General features: G+C 19.3%; 6 protein-coding genes across 6 annotated transcripts; all 6 read left to right on the top strand. All coding sequences in view use genetic code 6, as the record gives it.

Annotated features, from left to right (window-relative positions):
* Positions 1 to 3,513: 3,513 nt before the first annotated feature.
* TTHERM_00561160 (transmembrane protein, putative) lies at positions 3,514 to 5,433 on the top strand (the record flags this gene model as incomplete). The annotated part of the gene is made up of 8 exons (XM_001010170.2): positions 3,514 to 3,660; positions 3,711 to 3,875; positions 3,924 to 4,046; positions 4,105 to 4,185; positions 4,260 to 4,376; positions 4,578 to 4,683; positions 4,741 to 5,026; positions 5,085 to 5,433. 8 exons carry the CDS (start codon positions 3,514 to 3,516, stop codon positions 5,431 to 5,433), a joined length of 1,374 nt encoding a protein of 457 aa, XP_001010170.2.
* A 3,738-nt stretch (positions 5,434 to 9,171) lies between these two features.
* TTHERM_00561150 (transmembrane protein, putative) lies at positions 9,172 to 11,180 on the top strand (the record flags this gene model as incomplete). The annotated part of the gene is made up of 9 exons (XM_001010169.2): positions 9,172 to 9,223; positions 9,279 to 9,439; positions 9,490 to 9,651; positions 9,703 to 9,825; positions 9,883 to 9,963; positions 10,015 to 10,131; positions 10,322 to 10,427; positions 10,488 to 10,773; positions 10,832 to 11,180. 9 exons carry the CDS (start codon positions 9,172 to 9,174, stop codon positions 11,178 to 11,180), a joined length of 1,437 nt encoding a protein of 478 aa, XP_001010169.2.
* Positions 11,181 to 12,621: 1,441 nt separating this feature from the next.
* On the top strand, positions 12,622 to 14,316 carry TTHERM_00561140 (transmembrane protein, putative; the record flags this gene model as incomplete). Its single annotated transcript, XM_001010168.2, has 8 exons — positions 12,622 to 12,822; positions 12,886 to 13,047; positions 13,103 to 13,225; positions 13,281 to 13,361; positions 13,431 to 13,544; positions 13,602 to 13,707; positions 13,767 to 14,055; positions 14,112 to 14,316. 8 exons carry the CDS (start codon positions 12,622 to 12,624, stop codon positions 14,314 to 14,316), a joined length of 1,281 nt encoding a protein of 426 aa, XP_001010168.2.
* A 3,714-nt stretch (positions 14,317 to 18,030) lies between these two features.
* TTHERM_000560140 (transmembrane protein, putative) lies at positions 18,031 to 19,596 on the top strand (the record flags this gene model as incomplete). Its single annotated transcript, XM_012796131.1, has 5 exons — positions 18,031 to 18,639; positions 18,700 to 18,813; positions 18,871 to 18,976; positions 19,036 to 19,324; positions 19,383 to 19,596. The coding sequence occupies 5 exons, from the start codon at positions 18,031 to 18,033 to the stop codon at positions 19,594 to 19,596; spliced, it is 1,332 nt and encodes a 443-aa protein (XP_012651585.1).
* A 1,880-nt stretch (positions 19,597 to 21,476) lies between these two features.
* On the top strand, positions 21,477 to 23,056 carry TTHERM_00560130 (transmembrane protein, putative; the record flags this gene model as incomplete). Its single annotated transcript, XM_001010166.2, has 8 exons — positions 21,477 to 21,557; positions 21,612 to 21,785; positions 21,844 to 21,966; positions 22,031 to 22,111; positions 22,166 to 22,279; positions 22,348 to 22,453; positions 22,512 to 22,794; positions 22,855 to 23,056. The coding sequence occupies 8 exons, from the start codon at positions 21,477 to 21,479 to the stop codon at positions 23,054 to 23,056; spliced, it is 1,164 nt and encodes a 387-aa protein (XP_001010166.2).
* A 1,493-nt stretch (positions 23,057 to 24,549) lies between these two features.
* Positions 24,550 to 25,936, top strand: TTHERM_00560120 (transmembrane protein, putative; the record flags this gene model as incomplete). Its single annotated transcript, XM_001010165.2, has 7 exons — positions 24,550 to 24,624; positions 24,724 to 24,900; positions 24,978 to 25,103; positions 25,151 to 25,231; positions 25,304 to 25,423; positions 25,503 to 25,608; positions 25,800 to 25,936. The coding sequence occupies 7 exons, from the start codon at positions 24,550 to 24,552 to the stop codon at positions 25,934 to 25,936; spliced, it is 822 nt and encodes a 273-aa protein (XP_001010165.2).
* Between the last annotated feature and the right edge of the window lie 1,136 nt (positions 25,937 to 27,072).

Below are 27,072 nucleotides of genomic sequence, written 5' to 3'. Positions count from 1 at the left end.
CTGGTTATATTAACATAATTGATAATTTACATATAAATTTGTGATGATAGGCAAACCTCCTAAATTAATTATTTTTAATAATATTAATAAGTATCAAAAATATTATTAATCAAAAATAATACATACTATTATGAATTCCATTAGAAAATTGATTCGAAATAATTTAAAAAGTTTGAGCTTGTTAACTGTTTATGCATTTCATTTTTTAAGTATATAAGAACTGTTTTTAAAATTATTTCAAATTCTTCTTTTTAAATTGATAAGTTTTATTTTGTGTCTTAAAGAAAGAATCTCACTAAAAAATAATTTTTTTTCTTCATACTTCAATTTGTTTAAAATGATCTAATAAATCAATAAAAATATCTTTAAAAATGAGGAGAATTCATATATAATTTTCTAGAAAGAAAATGACTTTGAATCAACAATTAATTTCTAATTATAAAAAAATTTATCTATTTATTTTTGAGAATATAGCTATTAATTCTCGAAAATCTACTAAATTTTCTTAATTTATAAAATATTCTAGAAAAGAAACCAATTAAAAATTTTGATACATATGTAAATTAATAATTACCGTTTTTCAAATTAGCTATTTATGAATCAAGCTCATAATTTTAAGGGTAATTAAGTTCATAATATAATATTAATTGGTAATTTAATGAATTAAATATAGAACATTTTCATTAAAATGTATTAATTTATATGTTTTGATAAGATTTGTAACTTAATAAAAAAAATTAATTAGTAATTTATTTAATTAACTATTAAAATTTTTCATTAAAATGAATTAATTTCTATGATTTAATATGGTTATTAAATTAATTAGTGGTTTATTAAAATAAATTATTGTATTTATTAATTTATGACAAATATAATAATTTTTATTTCAAACTAAAATAAACTAAATATTTTGAAGGTATTATTTATTTTTTTTGGGGGAGTATCAGAGAAAATTGTAGTATCCTTCAAAGATATATGAAAGAAGTTAGTCGGAATAGCTATTGAAGATTTAACTTTTTCAATTCAACTTTGTTAATCAGTAAATGGTTTCTTTTTATCTACAAATAAAAAATATTCTCCTTGAAATAAATATACATTAGTTTATCTATCGTAAGAATATTATTAAATTCTTTATAGACAAAAAAGATGTATTATTTATAATTAAATAGGTATTAAAAATCAATTTGTTCATTTTTAAATATTCAAAAATAGATTTACACAAGTTAATTAATTAATGAATTTTATATTGTATCACTATAGACTGTATGGATAAAATATATTTAAAAATTTTTTAAGTTAATTAAACCTTTGTTAAATAAATTGAGTTTTATTAATTTATCTTATTAAAAAATGATTTTAAAGATTTTTAATAAAGTTTTTTTTAACAAATTTGACAAAAACAGAGCTAAATGAAAAGAAATTAATCGCAAAATTATAATACCTGCATTTGATATTAATTTATGGTTTATTTTATTTTTTCTATCAAGTAATCTTATTTAAAAATTAATGATTTTTGATTTAATAATTTTTAAATATTTATTAACTTTTATTGCTAGGTGAATTTTAAATAAATAAATAATAAAAGTAGCTTTGAATAATATTTTTTGTTTGCTTGTTTTGAAAATTGAATCAAGTTTATAAATATTACTCTTATTAATAACATAACAAAAAATTGGGTTAAATCTAAATTTCAAAAAAGTCTTCAAATATCAAGATGAAAAGTCTATGAATATCTATCTTCTAAATATCTAATATCTAGTTAATTAATTAGTGAATTTTGTTTTGTATCACAAGATAAAATATATTTTTAATTTTTAAGCTGATTTAATCAAACTTTTGTTAAATAAATAAATTGTGTTTTATTAATTTTTCTTATTAAAAAAAATGATTTTAAAGATTTTTAATAGGTTTTTTTTTAACAAATTAAACATAAATAGAGCTAAATGAAAAGAAATTAATCGCAAAATGATAACACTTGCATTTCATATTAATTTATGGTTTATTTTATTTTTTCTATCATATAATTTTAGTTAAAAATTAATGATTTTTAAATATTTATTGACTTTTATTTCTAGGTATATTTTAAATAAATAATAAAAGTAGCTTTGAATAATATATTTTTGTTTGCTTGTTTTTAAAATTGAATCAAGCTTATAAATAAATATTACTCTTATTAATAAAAAATTAGTTTAAATTTTAAATTTCAAAAAAGTCTACAAATAATAAGATGAAAAGTCAATGATTGACTTGTATTCAATTCAAGCACATTTATCCAACAAATTTAATTTCTCTATCAAAATCATGCTCAAATTTTTTATTTAGAATAAATAAATTCCCCAATATTTCAAGGATCAAAAATGCATGAAATGTATGTAAAAAGTATACAAATGATTATTATAAAATTTAAGTTATAGCACCATAATGTAACTTTAAAGATTATGTAATCCAAATAACCTTTCTTCTTTTTCTGTTGATAATAAAAATTTTTACTTCCTAAAACATAGAATTAAGAACTTTTAAATTTTATAAAATATTAATTGATTAAAAATGCTAAATAAAATATCTAAATTATTTATCACTTCTTATTATTGTTATAAAGTATTGTTGGATAACCCTATGAAATCTTAGTATCTTTATATTTTGAAATTATTAATTATAATAGAAGAGAAATACCATAATTTGTAGATGAATAAATAAATCATAAAATTTTTTAGTTTGAATATATATTATAGATTATGTAATAATTTTGTGTAAGTTTTTTATGATTGCAACATGATTCTTTTTAAATAAAATGAATAGAATTTATTTTATTTCTTTGATTACTATTCCATTTTCTAACTATAATTATGAAAAATTATTACATACACTTAATATTGCTATAAGAGAATAAATATTTTGAACTCCAATCTTTTTTGGTTGAATTCTAAATATCAAAATCAAATCAATTCTTTACTTTGGTAGAGAGATCACTTAAATAAAATTTACTTATTTGATGATTGAATTTTAGCTTAATTATTTATTGTAAACAAATGCTAACTCAGTCTTCTTAATCTTAAAAGTCTATGATATATTTTTTTAATTTTATATTTTAATTCTATTACAGATTTACAACTCAGTAAGATCTTATTTTAATAAAATGTTTAGTTAAAAAGTATTTTTGAAGTAAAGAAGATGTATCTAAGAAGGGATTAATTATCTGTTCTCATAATTAAACGAAAATATGAATATTTTTTATAAAGTCTATAAATTGAGTTTAGAAAACCTTTTTAAGAATAATATAATGAATTAATTTTCTATTTGTTTTCTGATTTAAATTCTTATAAAATTCATTCAAATTAGTTAGAAATACATTTTTATTTAGAACAAACAAAATCATCATTTACAATATATGAACAGAGCTCTTTATTTTTTTATATTTGTGTATAGCATAAGTCAGGTTTATAGTACTAAAATGAAATTTCACTTTTTTTCAAGAATTTATTTAATTTTTAAAATATAGCACTAGACTAGCTTATGAGTTAGAATATTATTGGAATCAAAAATGCTGACATCTCTACATTTGAAGATTTCAGAGACCTTTATGTCATAGGGTTTAACATACCTATATTTCTAGGTACTCCCTCACAAACCTTGACTGTCACTATGTTTCTTTCTAGCCCAGTAAAAATATTCAAAAAATAGCAATATATTTTATTAGTTTATTAAATTAGGTTAATATAACATTTGCTTAGAATCTCAATATGATTTTCAATTCTGAATGCTCTGTTTAAAACATGTGTCCTTATGCAATAAGTAATTTAGGGATTGCTAATTTATTCTACGAAGAAAAAAAATCATCATCTCTTAAGTCAATAATTAACAAAGGTCCAAAGGTTGTATTTTTTAATTACAAATCACAATACTAATTTCTTTAATTTTTAAAGAAAACCATAGAAAATTAAATCTTTCATGGAAATAATATGGTTGACCAAATAAAATTTGCTCCAAACGAAATATCCATGGAAATGAATTTCGTTTCTATCAGTCATTTTAATTTACAAGAAAAAGTATTTCAAATTAATTTTAGTGCGAAATTATATAATAATTATTAAAACATTTAATAAGCTGAATGACGGAATCATAGACTTATCTAGTGGCAATTAAAATAACATTTTCACTTAAGGATATTTATAGAAAAAGCTAATAGTAAATTTTATCTAAAATATTTTAACTAATTAATTCCTTTATTTAATAATAAAATTATTTATTTTATAATAAAGTCTCCAAAATTTTCATTCAGCTATGATAAAATAGGAAGAACTGACTTAAGATTTAATTATAATGATTAAATTTTAGAGTAACTACCTGCTTTACCCACATATTCCAAATAATTTTGGGTAAATGTTATAATTATTATATTTATAACATTGATAACAGAATATCTTTAATTAGAATAATAAAAATATCAGAATACATTCGAATTTTCTGTGTATTCTGAATTTACATTTATTTTATGAATAGAATATTTTGAATATCCCGCGAAATCAATTATTAAGAAGTGTTAATTAATTAATTAATTTATTATCATTTAAAAATAGGATTTTTAAATGGTAGGAATGTTTATTGAAAATATAAATGTTCTACCATTAGCTCACTTTTAGACAGTTGTCATTCAATTTTACATTATCTCTGCGCTTCCAAGAAGTAAATTAATAACTAAATGATTTTTGTAAAAGACCATATATTTTTAACTAAATAAAGAAATAGTTGAATATCTTAACTAGGAATATAGTTAATATTTTTTAAAAGGTGGAAGGTATAATTAACTTAACTAAGAAGTTTGTTTTAAAGAAATATCATTTTTAGACATAGTTATTTATACTAAGGAATATAAATTTGTAATACCTATTAGGTATTTTTTTTATTTAAACAATGATTTACAATGCAAAATAAATGTTTCAAAAACAAATGTATTATTTGGCATTTAATAAATCCAAGATTAAAATATAGTATTTGACCCACTAAATAGCACCCTTTAGTTCCCAAAGTAATTAATAAACTAAAATTAATGCGATTTTTAACTTTATTAATTATAATTTCTATAGAGACTAATAAATGAAGCACCTTTCTATATATTTATATTATCCTATATTTTTGATGGGATCGATTAAAGCAGGCTTATTAGTTCTACTGTTTATTAAATTAAATAATACATATATATCTTTACTGGAAGAAAATGATAAATGGAAGTTAATTTTCTACCAAAATAATAAATTAAAAAATACACAATAAAGCAAAGAAAAATAAATAGTAACTGATCAATCAAAAATTTTAGCTTAAAAAAATTATATCATTAGCGAGTTAATATAGTTATCAAAGGAGACATGTATTGATAACCATAGCAATCTATGTAATTCAAGCAAGTAAAGCCACATCTGTAATTACGTAGTTTGAAAGGAAACAATAAAATAAATTCTATTTAGTTAAAACAATAATTTAAATAAAATTAAATTTAAAATAATTTAAAAAATTAATTATAAATGAAAAATAATAACCATGTATGTATGTATATCTGTATGCATGTATTTTGTATCCAAATTAAAAATTCTAAAAAAGTAATTTATTTATTAAATAATTTTATAATATTTTTATGATTTATTATATACCTTAAAATATGATGAATAAATTATTGACATATTTTTTGATTTGTTCATTCTAATAGATTTATTAGATAAGCTGTTATTTCATTAAAAATTTAATTTGTTTGTTTTTTACTTAGGTTATTAATGTATTCATTCTTCTATTTTAATTAATTTATTAGCCTCATTTTTATTTAATTTGGAATAACTATATCTCAATTTTAAAAAGAGTAAACTGTATTCGTTATCATTATAAATTTTTAAACATTTATTACTTCGTATCATTTCATGCTTTATATTTTATCTTTATCAATATTACAGAATTTATTTGATAAAAAATATATTTTTTCTAAATATTTTTAAAACAAACATTTTAAAATAAAATGTAGAAATTATTTTTATTTATCTTTTTTTATACAAAAGAATTTTGTTTTCAATATAATATTTTAACATTTAAATAAATACAAATATACCTAAAGTGAATTTGAGAATTCATAACCTCAAATACTAAAAATTTTTTATGAAAAATTATCACTATATTTATAAATTCTATAAAAAGACTACACTAAAGTAAATAATACTCAATTAAAATATCATACATCTATCATTTACTTATTTGATTTTAAATGACTTAAATGAATACTCTTATATTTAAGGCAATTTAGTTACTGAAAATGTTTATCTTTCTTTCTCAATCAAGATGATTCACCAATTTAAATGGAATTTATCTCTGTCTACAATTTTACTACAACATAATATGTAATAAACATTCTTTAAAATAAATATTTTTTTATTTAAATTTGTTTTTGTTTGTTTGTTTATTTTTATATATCTTGGAAATGGATTTATAAAATTAGTAAATGGAAATAAAAATGATATATTTATATAAGACTATCTGTAGAATATACTAATAGTAAATTATTACTAATTATTCAAAATATTAAAATTAATTTTTATTTATTAGAGTTTCATTTTTATAATTTGGTGTTGATATTTATCATGGTCATATTAGTTGGTTATAATATAATAAGCTATCCTTTATATCTGATAATAAAAACTTATTCAACTGACATATGTATAAAAATATTCCTCTAAAATATTTTTCTTTAAAAATTTATTTTTAATTGCTTTTGGAGTGCAAATGACTGGATTAGTTTTAGGAGATACAGATATGACAGCGTATGTTCATTTGTAGACTTTTAATATGCAAGCTTAATTTTACTTTGCCCTTCCTATCCCAGATAATCTTAATTTTAATTAATTGTCTAATCTTAATTAATATTTTTTAAAAAAGAGCTAATTAGATGTTGCATCCACACATTACTCTCTTCAAATAGATAATATTTTTTTATTTTATGATTACAATTTAAAAATGAAAGGAATTCTTTTGATATTAAATTTGAAACTAAATAATTTAATTATAAGAAGAGGTATTTTTAATAGCTAGTTAGAATCAAAATATAATAAGAAAAATGATATGGTATTTATACTCTATAGTTATTCATTTTTTATTTATTATTTTATCTTAAAAGACTTTTAATATTTTTTTGAAATTTATTATTACCATATCAAAGAAAAGATATCCAAAAAAATTTAATGATTTGATTTCAACTACTGTAAGTTTTCATTAATTAACACCCTAAATTCATCAAAAAGAAATTTTGAGATAATTTTATTAATAAAAGTGCCCACTAATTTCAAGGGACCATTATATTGCCCAATATATAGAGTTTGCCTAATGTATTAGCATACAATCTATACAGGTTGAACTGTATATGTAATATTTGCTTAATCTATAGGTTTTTAATTTAAGAAGTAAAATTAATTTTATTATTTTCAGCTAGCTTTAATTTACAAAAAAAGGATAAACTAAAGTCAGATTTCTAAACGTCTTCAACATTAACTCCAACCCAAACTCTGAGATTTTAATAATTAGAAAAACTTAAAAAAATTCTTCTCTGCTGCTTGAGGGAGAGATAAAAAATTAATGGGAATAGTATTAGTTATTTTTATAAAAAATAGATAGATAATCATAATAGTAAAATGATAATAGTTGCATTTAATATTAAATATCTTTTCTTTCAAAATCTTTTAAAAAATAAATTATTTTTTTTTCAATCATTTTTAAATAATATTTACTTTAATTACTTTAAAATAATAAAAATTGCTTTGAATATTGTTTTTTGCTTGCTTGTTTTTATAACTCAATCGCACTGATAAATGTTTGTTTCTCTTATAAATAATACAATAAAAATTTGTTTAAAATTTAAATTTCAAAAAATTCTACAAATAGTAAGAAGAATAAATTTCTCTTTTCTTGTCTGTCATTGGATATCTATCTTCTAAATATCATGTGGTAATTATTAAATTTTTAAAGAAATTTGTATTATTTACAAGCGTGCATATCCAGCCAATCGAAGTTCTCTAAACCAAAGGCTGCTTAACTTTTATTTTGAATGAATATTTATTCCCCAAGATTTTAAAGATTAAAGATCAAAGATCAAATACATAATATATGTAAAAATCACACAACTTATCACTACAAAATTTGATATTAAATTAAAGCATGGTAATATAATTTTAAAGATTATGTTATCCAAATACCTTTTTTTCTTTATGTAAATAGGAAATACTTTTAACTCATAAAACATAGAGTTAATATCTTTTAAATCTTACAAAATATTAATTTATTAAAAATATTCAATAAAGTATCTAAATTATTTGTCACCTTTATTTATTGATTTAAATTTTTTTGGGTTATACCTATGAAATCTTATTATGCGTAAATTTTGAAATTATTAGTTCTTACAACAAATAAATGTCATAATTTGAAGATGCGGAAAATAAATCAAATATAATTTTTAGTTTGTATTTATTTATTAATGGTTATGTTTTAATTTTTATTTAGTTTTTGATGAATTCAATATAATTTGATTTAAATAAAATGAATAGAATTTATTTTTTTTACTTTGACTACGATGCCATCTCTAACTAAGATAATGAAATATTATTTATTACATACACTTTTGCTATAAGAGGAAAAAATATTGTGTGGCTCGAATCTTTTAGATTGAATTAAAAAACATCAAAATCAAATAAATTTTTTAATTGTCAAGAGAGATCACTAAATGAAATTTACTCTTTTAATAATTTAATTTAAACTTAATTATTTGATGTAATTAGCTGAAAAGTTGTTCTTCAAATGGTAAAACTCTTTAATATTTTTTATTTTTTTAGTTTGAATTTTAATTCTATTACAGGTTTAATACAAAGTAAGATCTTATTTTACATAAATTGCTTTGCTAAAAAGTACTTTTAAAGCGAAAAATACTTATTTAAGAAAGAATTAGTTATCTTTACTCTTAATTAAAGAGAAAAACTGAATGAATATTTTACAAAAAGTCTATAAATTTAGTTCTGAAAATCTTTTTCAGACTGATACAATGAATTAATTTTCTATTTGTTTTTCTGATTTAAATTCTTATAAAATTCATCCAAATTATTTAGAAATACATTTTTTATTTAGAACAAACAAAATCATAATTTACAAATTATGAACAAGGCTCTTTTATTTTTTATATTTTTGTATAGCATAAAGACGAATAGTACTAAAATGAAATTTAAAATTTTATAAGAATTTACTTACTTATTAAAATATAGCAATAGAATAGATTAAGAGTTAGAATATTATTGCAATCAAAAATGCTGACATCTCTGTATTTGATAATTTCAGTGAACTGTAAATCTTAGGGTTTAACATACCTATACACCTTGGTAATCCTTCACAAGCTTTGACAGTCACTTTGTTTCTTTCTAGCCCAGTATAAATATTGAAGAAATAGCAATATATTTTATTGGTATATAATATAAGGTTAATCAGAAATTGGCTTAGAATATCAATATGATTTTCAATTCTGAATGTTCTGTTTAAGACATGTGTCCTTATGCAATGAGCAATTTAGCGATTGCTAATTTATTCTATGAAGAAAAAAAATCATCGACTCTTAGGTCAATAATGAACGAAGGTCCAAATGTTGTATTTTTTAATTACAAATCGCATTACTAATTTCTTTAATATTTAAAGAATAGAATAGAAAATTAAATCTTTAATGGAAATACTGTGGCTGACCAAGTTAAATTCTCTCCAAGTGATATATCAATGGAAATGAATTTTGTTTCTGTCAGTCATTTTAATTTATAAGAAAAAGTATTTTAAATTAAATTTAGCGCAAAATTTGTAATAATTATTTAAACATTTAATAAGCTGAATGACGGTATCATAGACTTATCTAGTAACAATTAAAATAACATTTTCACTTAAGGATATTTATAGAAAAAGTTAATTGTAAATTTTATTTAAAATATTTTAAATTAATTGATTTGTTTTATAATAAAGACTCCAAAATTTTCATTCAGCTATGATAAATCAGGAGTAACTGATTTAAGATTTAATTATACTGATTAAAGCTTAGAGCAACTACCTGCTTTACCAACATATTCCAAATAACTTTGGGTAAAAATTATAATAATTATATTTATAACAGTGATCAAAGAATATCTTTAATTAGAATAAAAATATCAGAAATATATTTTGAATATTCTAAATTTTACATTCATTTTATGAATAGAATTTTTCAAATATATTCTGTGAGATCAATAATTAAGAAGTGTTAATTAATTAATCAATTATAATTTGCATAAAGGATTTTTAAATGGTAGGAATGTATATTGAAAACGTAAATGTTCTGCCGTTAGCACACTTTCAGACAGTTATCATTTAATTTTATGTTATCTCTGCTCTACCAAGAAGTAAATTAATTATTTATTAATGAATTTTATAAAAGACCATACATTTTTATCTAAATAAAGAAGTAGTTGAATTTCTTAACTAGGAATATAGCAAATACTTTTTAAAGAGTGGAAGATATAATTAACTAATGTTAGAATTATGTTTAAAAGAAATATCGTTTGTAGACATAGTTATTTATACAAAGGAATATAAACTTGTTATACCTATTAGTTATTTTTATTATAAAAATGGTGATCAAGAATGCAAAATAAATGTTTCAAAAACAAATCTATTATTTGGCATTTAATAAATCCAAAATCAAAACATAGTATTTGACCCATTAAATAGCACCCTTTAGTTCCCAAAGTAATTACTAAACTAAAATTAATGCGATTTTTAATTTTATTAATTATAATTTCTATAGAGAGTATTCAATGAAGCACCTTTCTATATATTTATATTATCCTATATTTTTTATTGGATAGACTTAAATATGCCTTTTAGTTCTACTGTTTATTAAATTAAATACTAAATATATCTCTTTATTGGAAGAAAATGATAAAATGAAATAAATTTTCAATCAAAATAATAAATTAATAGAAACACAATAAAGCTAAGATAAATAAATGGAATCTGATCAATCAAAAATATCAGCTTAAAAAAATTAAATTATTAGTGAGTTAATGTAGTTATAAAAAGAAATATGTATAGAAAACTTTAGCAATCTATGTTTTTCAAGCAAGTAAAGCCAAATAATTAGTAACATAGTTTGAAAGGGAATAATAAAATCAGTTCTAAATTATTTAAAATTAAACTTAAAATAATTTTGTAAATTAATTATAAATGTTAATTAAATAAATTTCTGTATCCTTGCTTGAATCAGTATTTAAAATTCAAAAAAATAATTTATTATTAAATAATCTTGCAAACAAATATTTTTTATCCTTGCAATATAAATTATGGATTTTTAAAAAAGTATCTTATTGGATAATTGCAAAAATAATTTTAATAAATATGAAAATAATAATTAGTTTGAAGAAATATTGTAAACAAATGAAAAACTTCATTCGTGCTCATATACAAATTTCATTTATTATTCTTTTATTTTTGTTAATACAAGGTGCTCAAATGTAATTTTCATAGATACAATATAATCTTGTAGAAAACATTAATAGCTTAAAAATTATCTAAATTTGATTGATTTTTTTATTTATTTATGATTGATTAATTCTAATCTTTAATTATTTTCCTAAAATACTATAGTAAGCAATAAGAGATCAGTAATTTAATTCAAATCTTCCAAGCTTATTTTAAATTAAGCAAGATAGTAGATAATTTATTTATATATTAAGCAAAAATGAATTTAATTCTTTGCTTTTTATTTAGAATAGATCATAAAAATGTATAGAAAATGAATTAAAATTTACTGCTTAATCATAAATAAAATTTTGGTTTATTTAAAATTGTATTTCTATTTTTCTTACATAAGCAATAAAATTTATAGAACTTTTATGATTTTTTCTTCTTCTACTGTTCTATATAATAAGTATATTTCTAATTAAATAATTATAACTGGTTTAATTTTTAATTTTATCTAAAGTATAAACATATTCTTTATGATTGATTATAAAGATTTTCATTAATAATTATTTTTAGCTATTAATTTAATTAAAATCTAATTAGCATGATGATTGATTGATAATTTATTTACTAAGAAGAAATGTAAATGAATTCTTTGCTTTTAAAGATAAATTATATAATTAAGTATATTTAAATGAATTAACAATATATATTTTACCATAAATAACATCTTGATTTAAGTAAAATTTAAATTTTTCTTATTTTTGTTACATAAACAATAAAACTTACAAAACTATTAATATTTTATGTTTAAAATATACCTGTTCTAGCTTAATAGTAAGTCAGATTTTAACTTAATAACTATAAATAGTTTATAATTATTAATGAAAATCATAAAGTACCAAACTAATTATGTTCTACCTTAAAAATCTATGAAAACTTTTAAATTTCAAAAATATAATTTATCGATTTCATTAGATTAGAACAAAAGATCAATAAATAAATTAAATAGAAATTTAAAAAAATTTAAAAGCTAAATAAGCAAACATGATTATTTTTGTAATTAAATTTTAAAAATAAGATTGTTAGCTTCAAATATAAAAAAAATAACTAAAATTAAAATAGAATTATTTAATGATTCGTTTGATTGCATCTGCTTTACTGGCTTTTATATTAACTATTGAATATGTTGAGTCTAGATCAATATAATTCCCATAATAAAATTGTAGGACATTCTTAGATTTTCGAGGATAAGAAGTTTTTAGTTGTGCATTTGACATGTTTATTGGTAATCCTTAGCAAAGATAACCAATCAGTTTTATATTATCAAATCCAGTAAATTAATTAATTAATTAATTATAATATTTAACTTTATTAAAATTTATTTTTTAAATTAAGCTGAGTTTACATATTGCAAACAATATGAATTTCGTATTTAACTCTAAGTGCTCTATTTAAAATAATTGCAAGTACGCTAGACATAATTTACAGTATGGACAACACTTTTATCAAGAAAGTATTTCAACTAGTTTACAAATTATATAAACCAACTACACAAATGTAACATAAATTTTAAAATTAAATTTTTATAAAAAATTAAATAATTTAATAAAAGAATTTACTTGAAGGGAAAATAATTTAAGGCGATTTAGATTCGGAATAATTCTACCTATCTAGAAATGATTCTCCAATTGAATTGCAGTTTATTTCTATTAGCAATTACACTGAAAAACAATATGTACTATTCTAAAAAATATATATTTATATTAATAAATAATTATTTATTAACATAGGTTGGAAACGGTGTTTTTAATTTGCAAAATGGCAATTAAAACAGCATTTTTTTGCAGGGTTATCTTCAGTAAAAGTTTATTGTAAATAATATTTAATTAATTATTTATTTATTTTTTTAAAATTAAATTATTTTTACTTTACTTTAAAAGTCTCCATTATTTTAGTTCGATGCTGGTAATAATTTTGAAAGATTAAGAATAAATTACAATTTTGCTAGAGATTCTTCTTTACCAGTACAAAAAACATATTCAGATAATATTTGGGTAATTTCTTAAACAATTTATTTAGATAATTAAAATATTAATTTAAATCTTCTCTAGGATGTGCAAATTGTTGGAATTTCTTTAGGAGGCGAAAATATGGAAGCAATGGCTCATTATAAAACTTTTATAATACAGACATATGTTTATTCAGCTATTCCAAAACGTAATTAATTATTAGATTTAGACTTATTTATTTTATAATTTATTTTTTTTAAAAAAAAGAAATTGCTAAATATTTAAAAAATAAATATAATGAACATTTCGATAACGAAGCTAGTAGATATGTTTTGTCAAATTGTTTTTAATGTAACTGCATAAAGGATTTACCTAATTTAGAAATATTCACAGCTGAGTATAAGATTACTATCCGTATTAAAGAATTTACATATACAAATGAAAGAGGTCAATGTAAAATTAATACATCAGAGTCAAATTTACTACTTGGTATTAGATAAATACTTTCCAATAACATTATCTTTGATCCACTTCAAAATGAACTTTAATTTCCAGGGTAATTCAAATATTTAATTTTTAGCTGACGGTAATAAATATTTTTTTTAAAAAAAGAGCTGAACAAATGTTGCATCCATCAATAACTTACTTTTAGATAATATTAATATAATCAAATGTTTGTATAGCTATACTTTTAGCTTTGTTGATTCAATATGAGAGATTATCAACAGATTTATAATTGGAAACTAAGCAATTTGATATTAAAAAATATATCGAATTATAAAATATCATTAAAAAAGTTAAAGAATAGGCAAAGTGAGTATTAATATTATTTTTATTAATATATTCACTGTAAATTTCCATTTAATTATTAAAGTTCATCCTTGCTAAAATATATTATTTATATTACATAAAATCTTTTATTTAACCAATATAATGAATATTTTAACCACCACCAATTTGATAAATTTAATATGCTTATTTTGTTAAATCATCTTTTATTATAACTATTATTAAATTTTTTTATCTTTATCTTCATTTTATATTTATAATGTTATTTATTATTCTTATAATTATTCAATTTGTTATATTTTAATTTATTCTTTATATTATAAATATTCTGTTAAATATCTTCTAATTTTATATATAATTTTTTTACTTCTGATTTTCTTTAAATTAATAATTCTTTAAAGCAATTTACTCTTAATTAAAGAGAAAAACTGAATGAATATTTTACAAAAAGTCTATAAATTTAGTTCTGAAAATCTTGAGCAATTTAGCGATTGCTAATTTATTCTATGAAGAAAAAAAATCATCAACTCTTAGGTCAATAATGAACAAAGGCCCAAATGTTGTATTTTTAATTATAAATCGCATTACTAATTTCTTTAATATTTAAAGAATAGAATAGAAAATTAAATCTTTAATGGAAATACTGTGGCTGACCAAGTTAAATTCTCTCCAAGTGATATATCAATGGAATTGAATTTTGTTTATGTCAGTCATTTTAATTTATAAGAAAAAGTAAACATTTAATAAGCTGAATGACGGTATCATAGACTTATCTAGTAACAATTAAAATAACATTTTCACTTAAGGATATTTATAGAAAAAGTTAATTGTAAATTATATTAAAAATATTTTAAATTAATTGATTTGTTTTATAATAAAGACTCCAAAATTTTCATTCAGCTATGATAAATCAGGAGTAACTGATTTAAGATTTAATTATACTGATTAAAGCTTAGAGCAACTACCTGCTTTACCAACATATTCCAAATAACTTTGGGTAAAAATTATAATAATTATATTTATAACAGTGATCAAAGAATATCTTTAATTAGAATAAAAATATCAGAAATATATTTTGAATATTCTAAATTTTACATTCATTTTATGAATAGAATTTTTCAAATATATTATGTGAGATCAATAATTCAGAAGTGTTAATTAATTAATAAATTATAATTTGCATAAAGGATTTTTAAATGGTAGGAATGTATATTGAAAACGTAAATGTTCTGCCGTTAGCACACTTTCAGACAGTTATCATTAAATTTTATGTTATCTCTGCTCTCCAAGAAGTAAATTAATTATTTATTAATGAATTTTATAAAAGACCATACATTTTTATCTAAATAAAGAAGTACTTGAATTTCTTAACTAGGAATAAAGCAAATACTTTTTAAAGGGTGGAAGATATAATTTACTAATCTTAGAATTATGTTTAAAAGAAATATCGTTTGTAGACATAGTTATTTATACAAAGGAATATAAACTTGTTATACCTATTAGTTATTTTTATTATAAAAATGGTGATTAAGAATGCAAAATAAATGTTTCAAAAACAAATCTATTATTTGGCATTTAATAAATCTAAAATCAAAACATAGTATTTGACCCACTAAATAAATAGCACTCTTTAGTTCCCGAAATAATTACTATAATGCGATTTTTAATTTTATTAATTATAATTTCTAAAGAGAGTATTCAATGAAGTACCTTTCTATATTTTTGTATTATCCTATATTTTTTATTGGATAGACTTAAATATGCCTTTTAGTTCTACTGTTTATTAAATTAAATACTAAATATATCTCTTTACTGGAAGAAAATGATAAAATGAAATAAATTTTCAATCAAAATAATAAATTAATAGAAACACAATAAAGCTAAGATAAATAAATGGAATCTGATCAATCAAAAATATCAGCTTAAAAAAATTAAATTATTAGTGAGTTAATGTAGTTATAAAAAGAAATATGTATAGAAAACTTTAGCAATCTATGTTTTTCAAGCAAGTAAAACCAAATAATTAGTAACATAGTTTGAAAGGGAATAATAAAATAAGTTCTAAATTATTTAAAATTAAACTTAAAATAATTTTGTAAATTAATTATAAATGTTAATTAATTAAATAAATTTCTATATTCTTGATTGAATCTTAAATACTTGCTTGAATCAGTATTTAAAATTCAAAAATAATAATTTATTATTAAATAATCTTGCAAATATATATATATTTTTATCCTTTTAATATATAAATCATAGATTTTTTAAAAACAAACGTATCTTACTTATGTAAAAATTGCAAAAATTGTTTTAATAGATATGAAAATAATAATTAGTTTGAAGAAATATTGTAAACAAATGAAAAACTTCATGCATGCTCATATATAAATTTCATTTATTATTCTTTTATTTTTGTTAATACAATGTGCTCAAATGTTATTTTCATAGATACAATATAATAAATAAATAAATAAATCAAAGTTAGATACTTTATAAAGCTATTAATGTTTTCTACAAGATTCTTTATCATTTTTAGTTAATATGATAAATTAATTAATGGTTTTTCTGTGATATTGATATTTATTTCTTATTTGTGATTAATTCTAATCTTTAATTATTTTCTTAAAAAACTATAGTAAGCAAAAAGAGATCAGTAATTTAATTCAAATCTTCCAAGCTTATTTTAAATTAAGCAAGATAGTAGATAATTTATTTATATATTAAACAAAAAGGAATTTAATTCTTTGCTTTTTTATTTAGATTAAATAATAAAAATGTATCTAAAATGAATTAAAATTTATTTCTTAATCATAAATAAAATTTTGACCTATTTAAAATTATTTTTCTATTTTTCTTACATAAGCTATAAAATTTATAGAACTTTTATGATTTATTTTAATTCTACTGTTCTATATAATAAGTATATTTCTAATTAAATAATTATAACTGGTTTAATTTTTAATTTTATCTAAAGTATAAACATATTCTTTATGATTGATTATAAAGATTTTCATTGATAATTATTTTTAGATATTAATTTAATTTAAATCTAATTAGTATGATAATTGGTTGAAAATTTATTTACTATGAAGAAATGTAAATGAACTCTTTGTTTTTAAAGATAAGTCATATAATTAAATGTATTTAAATGAATTAACAATATATATTTTACCATAAATAACATCTTGATTTAAGTAAAATTTAAATTTTTCTTATTTTTGTTACATAAACAATAAAACTTACAAAACTATAATGATTTTATGTTTAAAATATACCTGTTCTAGCTTAATAGTAAGTCAGATTTTAATTTAATAACTATAAATAGTTTAGTTATTCATTAATTATTAATGAAAATCATAAAGTACCAAACTAATTATGTTCTACCTTAAAAATCTAAGAAAACTTTTAAATTTCAGAAATATAATTTATCGATTTCATTTCATTAGAACAAAAGATCTATAAATAAATTAGCTAGAAATTTAAAGCAAGTATAAAAGCTAAATAAGCAAACATGAATATTTTTGTAATTAAATTTTTAAAAATAAGATTGCTAGCCTCAAATAAAAAAAAATAACTAAAATTAAAATAGAATTATTTAATGATTCGTTTGATTGCATCTGCTTTACTGGCTTTTATATTAACTATTGAATATGTTGAGTCTAGATCAATATAATTCCCATAATAAAATTGTAGGATATTCTAAGATTTTCGAGGATAGTAAGTTTTTAGTTGTGCATTTGAAATGCTTATTGGTAATCCTAAGCAAAGACAACCAATTAGTTTAATTTTATCAAATCCAGTAAATTAATTAATTAATTAATTAATAAAAATATTTAACTTTATTAAAATTTATTTTTTAAATTAAGCTGAGTTTATCAATTGCAAACAAAATGAATTTTGTATTTAACTCAAAGTGCTCTATTTAAAATAATTGCACATATGCTAGACATAATTTACAGTATGCGCAACACTTTTATCAAGAAAGAATTTCAACTAGTTTATAAGTTATATAAACCAACTACACAAATGTAACATTAATTTTAATAATTATATTTTTATAAAAAATTAAATAATTTAATAAAAGAATTTACTAGAAGGACAAATAATTTAAGGTGATTTAGATACAGAATAATTTTACCTATTTAGAAATGATTCTCCAATTTAATTGCAGTTTATTTCTATTCGCAACTACACTTAAAAACAATATGTACTATTCTAAAAAATATATTTTTATATTATTAAATAATTAATTAATTATCCATTAATATAGGTTGGAAACGGTGTTTTTAATTTGCAAAATGGTAATTAAAACAGCATTTTTTTGCAGGGTTATCTTCAGAAAAAGTTTATTGTAAATCATTTTTAATTAATTTTTTTAAAAAATTAAATTATTTTACTTTACTTTAAAAAGTCTCCACTATTTTAGTTCAATCGTGGTAATAATTTAGATGGATTAAAGATAAATTACAATTTTGCTAGAGATTCTTCTTTTCCAGCACTAAAAACATATTCAGATAATATTTGGGTAATTTCTTAAACAATTTATTTAGATAATTAAAATATTAATTTAATTCTTCTCTAGGACGTGCAAATGGTTGGAATTTCTTTAGGAGGCCAAAATATGGAAGCAATAGCTCATTATAGAACTTTTATAATACAGACATATGTTTATTCAGCTATTCCAAAAAGTAATTAATTATTAGATTTAGACTTATTTATTTTATAATTTATTTTTTTTTAACAAAAGAAATTGCTAAATATTTAAAAAATAAATATAATGAAAATTTTGATAACGAAGATGATGCATATGTTTTGTTAGATTGCTTTTAATGTAACTGTGAAAAGAATTTTCCTAATTTAGAAATATTCACAACTGAATATAAGATTACTATCCCTATTGAAGAATTTACATTTACAAATACTTAAGGTTAATGCGAAATTAATATTTCATAGTCAAATTTACTATTTGGTATTAGATAAATACTTTTGAATAATGTTATCTTTGATCCACTACAAAGTGAACTTTAATTTCCAGAGTAATTCAAATATTTAATTTTTAGCTTATGTTAATAAATTTTTTTTTTTTTTAAAAAGAGCTGAACAAATGTAGCATCCATCCATAACTTACTTTTAGATAATATTAATATAATCAAATGTTTGTATAGCTATACTTTTAGCTTTGTTGATTCAATACGAGAGAGTATCAACAGATTTATAATTGGAAACTAAGCAATTTGATATTAAAAAATATATCGAATTATAAAATATCGTTAAATAAGTTAAATAAATTAAAGAATAGGCAAAGTGAGTATTAATATTATTTTAATTAATATATTCACTGTAAACTTCCATTTAATTAATTAATTATTAAAGTTCATCCTTGCTAAAATATATTATTTATATTACATAAAATTTAATTATTTACATAAATTTTATCTTAAAAAATAATCAGTTTTTTTGTATGTTTTTAATAAAAATTATAAGTTACATTCGAAATACAAATATTAATCAAGTTTTAAATAAAAAATTTAATATTTACCTCTATTTCCCTTTATATGTATGTAGTAAAACAATAATTTATGTATTTATTTAACTAATATAAAAAGCATAAATATAAATTCTGCATATCTTTTTAAATCATTATTAGATTAATAAATAAATAAATAAATAGCTTACCATATAATAGTTTATATAATTAATGCTTTTTTCTAAATTAAAGGAATAAATAAATTATTTATATACTTATACGACTTGTTTAGTCTGTCTCATAGATTTATATAAAAAATAAATTATTTTTTTTTTAAATTTAACTTGTTTGTTTATTTACTTCGGTTCTTAATACTTTCTTCTATTTTATCTAATTTCTTAGGCTATTTTTTATTAAATTTGAAATTAGTATTTCTCAATTATAATAAGAGTATACATTGTTCATTATTATTACTATAAATTTTTACACATTTAAAATATTAAGCATCATTTAGTGCTTTAAATTTTAGCTTTGAAGATATTACTGAATTTATTTGATAAAAAATGTCTTATTTTTCTAAATATTTTTAAAAAGTTTAAAATATAATGTAGAGATTATTTTCATTTATTTATATAAAGCGAAATTATATTTATTTATTTATTTAATTAGTAATGAAGATTCATGCTTAGCCAATATATTTAAGTTAATCCAATAAATATTATTTATATTTTATGTGAAATATTTATAAAAACTTTGTGGACTCAGTTTGTAGCAATTAGTTTTTATTAAATAGTAAAATTCATTTGTTGCTCTACATGTAATTTGGTCTATTGTTTTTAGTTTAAAAAGTGTTTTTCACTTCAAAAAAGCTTTTTGAAAAATTTAAATTTTTTTATGAAAAAGTTTTGTCTATTGTATAGAGCTTCATTAAATATTTTGTTCATTTTTAAAAGTAAATAAGACTCTTTTTAAAAATTGTAACAAAATTTAATTTTTCTATAAAAAGTTAATCTGATAAATTTTTTCTTTTTTTAATTTAAAATTTGCCTCAATTTTAATTAATTCTGATTTTTTTTTCTTTTCTTCGCTTTTTAAAAGATTCCCCAATACTTTCTTTGAGATACATTCTATATTATTTTTTCTATATAATTTGACATTTTTAATTATGAATGTATTAAAATAGCAAAAAAACAAGTAAATTATGCAACTATTACTAAATACATAAAATAAACTAAACATTTTTAATTTTTATGAATAATTGATTACACTCTATATCATATATAATTTTTTATTCAAATACTAATTTAGCAAAAATATTCTTTCAAAAATAAATTTTTCAGCCCTAATATTTATATATGATTAATCTTATAATAAATTTTGTATAAGATTAATTTATTTACATTTTTAAATTTCAAATAAACTCAATCCAAATTAATTGGATTCATAAAAAGTCTACAAACGAAGAGTTAATGTAAATGATTACATTCATATATTCATACATACATACAATCAAACAATAAGAAATTTTTAAATAACATTTGATTTTTAAAAATAATTATTAACTGATAAAACTTCTTATTAAAATAGAATTAGTTATTAAAATGAGTACTTGGTTTTTTTCTGCTATGATTGCCTTTATATTAGCTATTTAATATGCCTATACAAAATAAATATCCTTTTCTATCTAAGAATGTAAAATATTCAAAGATTTCAGAGACAATATGGTTTTTACTTGCATGTCTAATGTCTACATTGGAATCCCTAAGTAAAAACAGCCTATGAGCTTTATTTTATCAAATCCTGTATTCAAAAAAATTATCTTTAATTTCATCAATAATAATTTTTAACATTAATAGTTGAGCTTACCTATTGCAGACACAATGAATTTTGTTTTCAATACAGAATGTTCACTTTAAAATAAGTGCAAATATGCTTCAAGTGAATTTGAGAATCCATAGCCTCAATAATTACACTTTTTTAATGAAAAACTGTCACTAAGCTTATAAACTATTTAAAAAAACTACACTAAAGTAAATAATACTTAATTAAAATATCTTTCTAACATTTATATATTTGACTTTTATATAGGACTTAGATGAATACTCTGTTATTTAAGGCAATTTAGTATCAGACAATTTTTATCTTTCTCAAGATGATTCACCTATTTAATTGGAATTTATCTCTGTCTACAATTTTACTACTACATAATATGTAATAAATATTCTTTAAAATAAATATTTTTATTTAAATTTATTTTATTGATTTATTTATTTAGGTTGGAAATGGATTTATAAATTTAGTAAATGGAAATCAAAATGGTATATTTATATAAGGCTATCTGTAGAATAAGCTAATAGTAAAATTAATTATTTAATATAAACAAAAATTAAAATTAATTTTTTTTTATTAGAGTCCTATTTTTTAATTTGGTGTTGACATTTTTAATGCTAAATTATTAATAGATTATAATATAACAAGCAATACTATATATCCAATTATAAAAACTTATTCGACTAATAAATGGGTAAATAAATAAATAAATATATTCCTCTAATATAACAATCTTTAAAAATTTATATTTAATTGCTTTAGGATGTGCAAATGACTGGATTGGTTTTAGGAGATATGGATATGGTAGCCTATGCTCATTACTAGACTTTTATTATTCAAACTTATGTATACTCTGCCCTTCCTATTAGTAAATTTTATTTTTATTTCAACTAGTAAATATTTATTAGTTATTTAATTTAAATTAGGCATTGCAAAATATTTAAAGAATAAATACAGTTAGTATTTTTCAGATTCATACACTACATTGATAAATTGTTTTGGTTGTGAGTGTGCATCATAATTCCCAAATTTATATGTATATACAAGCGAGTATAGAATTAATATTCCATTAGAAGAGTTTCTGTTTACAAACACAAATAATTAGTGTTAAATTAATATCTCTTCTTCAAATTTATTGTTTGGTATCAGACAGATACTTTTCAATGGCGTAATATTCAATCCACTTCAAGGTGAACTTTAGTTCCCTGGGTAATTAATTATTCTTAATTTTAATATATTATCAAATCTTAATAATGTTTTTTAAAAAAGTGCTAAATAAATGTTGCATCCATCTATTACTCTCTTATAGATAATATTTATTTAATCAAATATTTGGCTTATATTTATTTTAGGATTACTTTTTAAATATGAAAGAAATTCTTTAGACCTTATATTTGAAACTGAATAATATATTGATAAAAAAAATAATTATTTATAACTTGTTAGAATTGCTAAATAATAACAAAAATGATATTATGTCATTTATATTTTACTTGTATAAAATAGTTATTCATTTTATAATTTATGTTTTCTTCAAAAACTTTTAATCATAAAAAAAAATGTCCAATAATAAAATAAATGCTATGATATTTATTACAAACAAACTGTAAATTAATTCTCATTAATTAATTTATTGACACCCTAAATAAAAATATTTTTTTGTTTTGTAAAAGTATTAGTCACAGACTCAAACCAAACCCAAAAAGTTTAATTTATTCCCAATGTGCCTATAGTATCATTTAGTATTTTTATTTAATCAAATTTAAAAACTTTTTGAACTTTTCTTATTTCTACTTATCTTGATTAACTAAGCTAAAAAATGAATTAATAAAATTTAATAAAAACCAAATTTTAAAGTGAAAACGGTTTAGATTTTCTCAGTTAAATAATTTTAAATTAATAAAATTAATTTATATAACCTAAATACCTAACAAAAGGTGATATTCCATTGAAAAGTTTTTAATTATAATTATATTTTTTAAAATCTTGATATTCTACTTTTACAAATTATATTTTAGTCAGTGTATTTTGCTTGTTTTTATTTATAAAACTATGATTTCTTTACTATCAATAATCTTTTTTTTATGATAGATTCTAAAATAAGAAAAATAAATCCAAAGTATTTTTATTTTCATTACATTAATATTTATACATTTACTAGCTATAAATTAATTTGATTTTTTTTCCCCTTTCTTTCAATTGAATAAATGTAACTAAAAGCTTACAATTTTCATCAGTATTTTTAGGACAAGCATGATTAGTTCATTAAAAATGAAATAATAATATTTAAAGTTGTTAAAAAATTGAGTAATTTTTAAATGATTAATTATATTTTAAGGATTTTTATTATACATATTTAGTTTATCTTAGTTATCTTAGTTGAAAATCTATTTTTATACTTTTCTATCAAAGCTTTTTCTTCATTTACTCTAAAAGAAATATATATCAAACACTGCTTGAATCAATTATTTTTACTTATATGCACAAAACAATTATAAAAATTGTAATCAAACCTACTTGCAAGCAATAAAATTTTAGTGTCATTAAGTTTTTTAAATTATTAATTTCTGATAAATTCTACTTTTATTTTATTTATTCATATATTAATTAAAAAAATTAACTTCTTATTTTCCAGAGTTAGAAATAATACACAATAATATAAATAAAAAACAAGTTTGCAAATTCATAAAAAAAATTAAAATAAATAAATTATTGAAAAAAAATTACAATCAATATAAAAACAAATATACTATTCAGTTAATAAATTTTTTTAAGTTCTATCATAGGCAATAAGTAAATATCACAGTTTACATTTTAGATAAATAGCTTTTGTAGTCTAGAATTTTAATTTAACATTAGTTAGCTAACATATTGAATGCGTAGTTAGTTATTTCTTACAGTATTTATTTTTATATGTGTTATCTAAAGCACCTTTTCAAATAAAATACCCTTTTCCTTTGAAAAATGCAAAACTTTAAAAGACTTTAGAGATTAAATGGTTCTTATTTGTTAGATTAGCATTAGAATAGGATATCCATAGTAAACTATCTTAATTAGTTTCATTCTTTCTAATCCAGTAATTAACAAAAAATAAATAAATAATCTACTAAAAATAAAAATGATATATAAATATTATAGATTATATAAATACCCTTGGCAGACACTATGAACTTTGTTTTCAATTCAAGATTACCATATTAAGGCTACTGTGATTTGAATTCAGATTATTAATTGCCACTAAATTACTAGCCAGTTTGGTATTTTGAAGAGGAATAATCAACAACTTTATAAATAATACAAAAAGACTACACTTAAGTATACAGTTCTTCATCCATTCATTATTAATTAATTAATTAATTAAATATATTTTTTTTAATTTTTTTTTTCTAAAGAATTTTCAAGAAAAATTCATTATCAAAGGAGATTTAGAATCTGAAAGCTTTATCCTTTCTGAAGATAACGACACTTCTATTTAATTATAATTTATTTCTGTCAATGAACTTACTCAAAAAATATGTGTAACATTTAAAAAAATATTTATTTTTTTTCATATCAATTTCTATAGATAGGAAATGGACTTCTAAATTTAGCAAATGGAAATAAAAATAACATTTTTATATAAGGATACTAGTAAAACTAACTAATTGTAAATTATATTTAACAAATTATCAAATAAACTACGTTAAATTATTTTATTATTTATTTATTAATTTATTAGAGTCCTAATTTTTAAATAAGTGGAAGCACTTTCAATTCAAATGATTTATTTGAAATAAATTATAATATTACAACCAACATTTCTTATCCTATATTAAAGACTTATTCTAGTAACAATTGGGTAAATTTATACATTTATGCATACATACATACATCTATTTAATTTAGAGGTTTTATAAAATTAATTTTTTTTACTCTAGGATGTATAAATGGCTGGAATATTTTTAGGAGATACTGACATGACAGCTATTGCTCATTTTAAAAATTTTATAATTCAAACTTATACTTACTCAGCTCTTCCTATAAGTAGATACATTTTATTTTAAATCGCCGGTCAAAATTAAATTCTTTTAAAATTAAAATAAGAAATAGCTAAATATTTAAAGGATAAATACAGTGAATACTTTTCAAACTCATACACATAATTAACTAATTGTTTTTCATGTGAATGTGCATCATAATTTCCAAGTTTATATATATATACTAGCCAGTATAAGATTAGCATCCCTTTGGCAGAGTTTATGTTTATAGGCTATTAAGGGTAGTGCTAAATTAATACTTCTTCATCATATTTGCTTTTTGGATTTAGACAAATAATTTAGAATAGTATAATATTCAATCCACTCCAAGGTGAACTTTAGTTTCCAGGGTATTTATTTATTCTTTTTATAAATTAATTTTCTAATTTTAATTAATAATTTTTAAAAAGAGCTGAGCAAATGTTGCATCCATCTATTACCCTCTTACAAATAATATTAATCTAATCAAATATTTCTCTGATATTAATTTTAGTTTTAGTTTTTAGATATGAAAGATTGTCTTTGGATCTTAAATTTGAAACTGAGTAATTCATAAATAAAAATTATAATAAATAAATAAATACAAATTCTAGTGTAAATAAATTAAAAGAGCAGTGATAAATAAATAAATATATTAAGTTTTATTTCCCGTTTTTTTGTAATTATTTATTTTCATTTATTTTATTATTAATCATACATACATACATGCATGATTAAAATTTTATATATTTATCATGTTTTTTATAAATAAAAGATAGTTGTATTTTACATTAATTTATATACTTCAATCCTCTAAATTTTTGCAAGCCAAGCTATAATATACTTAAAGAATAATACATATTTGAAAATTTGGTTCGAAATTATTTTTTTTGAATACTAGCTAGATAAAAATGAAGATTCGTAATATGATATTTAATCCTCTTTAAGATTAAGTTCTTGATTGGATTAATATTTATTATTATACTAAATTTAAAAGCTAATTTTTTAATTAATTTTTTTAAATTGAGGTGATTAAATGCTTGATTGGTTTTAAGGAATATTACAGACAATAATCTCTATTTGATTGTTAACTTTTTGTTGCTTACAAAGCTTATTGAAAAACTTCAAAAAGTCTATATTGACTTAAATTATGAAACCTAACACATTAATATTAAAAAAAGGCTTTTAAATATCAGTAAAAAGTTATTCTATAACAGTAAAAGATAATGAATATTTAAAAAAAAATATTCTATTCTTTAATGTATTATTATGCATTTATTTATTAATGATAGTCATTCACTCTGAAATTATGATTTATAGATTAATTATTTGTATTTGTCTATCTAATTGCATTTATCTTATGAAATGATAAATATATATATCATATCAATTTTTATTTATAGGTTTATATATTTTGTTATTATTTAATAGCTTAAAAGCAATTATAATTTTTATTGAATTTCAAAGGATTTTGAATTAATCAATTAATTAA

Source organism: Tetrahymena thermophila (genome assembly GCF_000189635.1).
Source record: "Tetrahymena thermophila SB210 genomic scaffold scf_8254763, whole genome shotgun sequence".
Classification (NCBI taxonomy): Eukaryota; Ciliophora; class Oligohymenophorea; order Hymenostomatida; family Tetrahymenidae; genus Tetrahymena; species Tetrahymena thermophila.
This window is presented reverse-complemented; position numbering and strand designations above follow the sequence as displayed.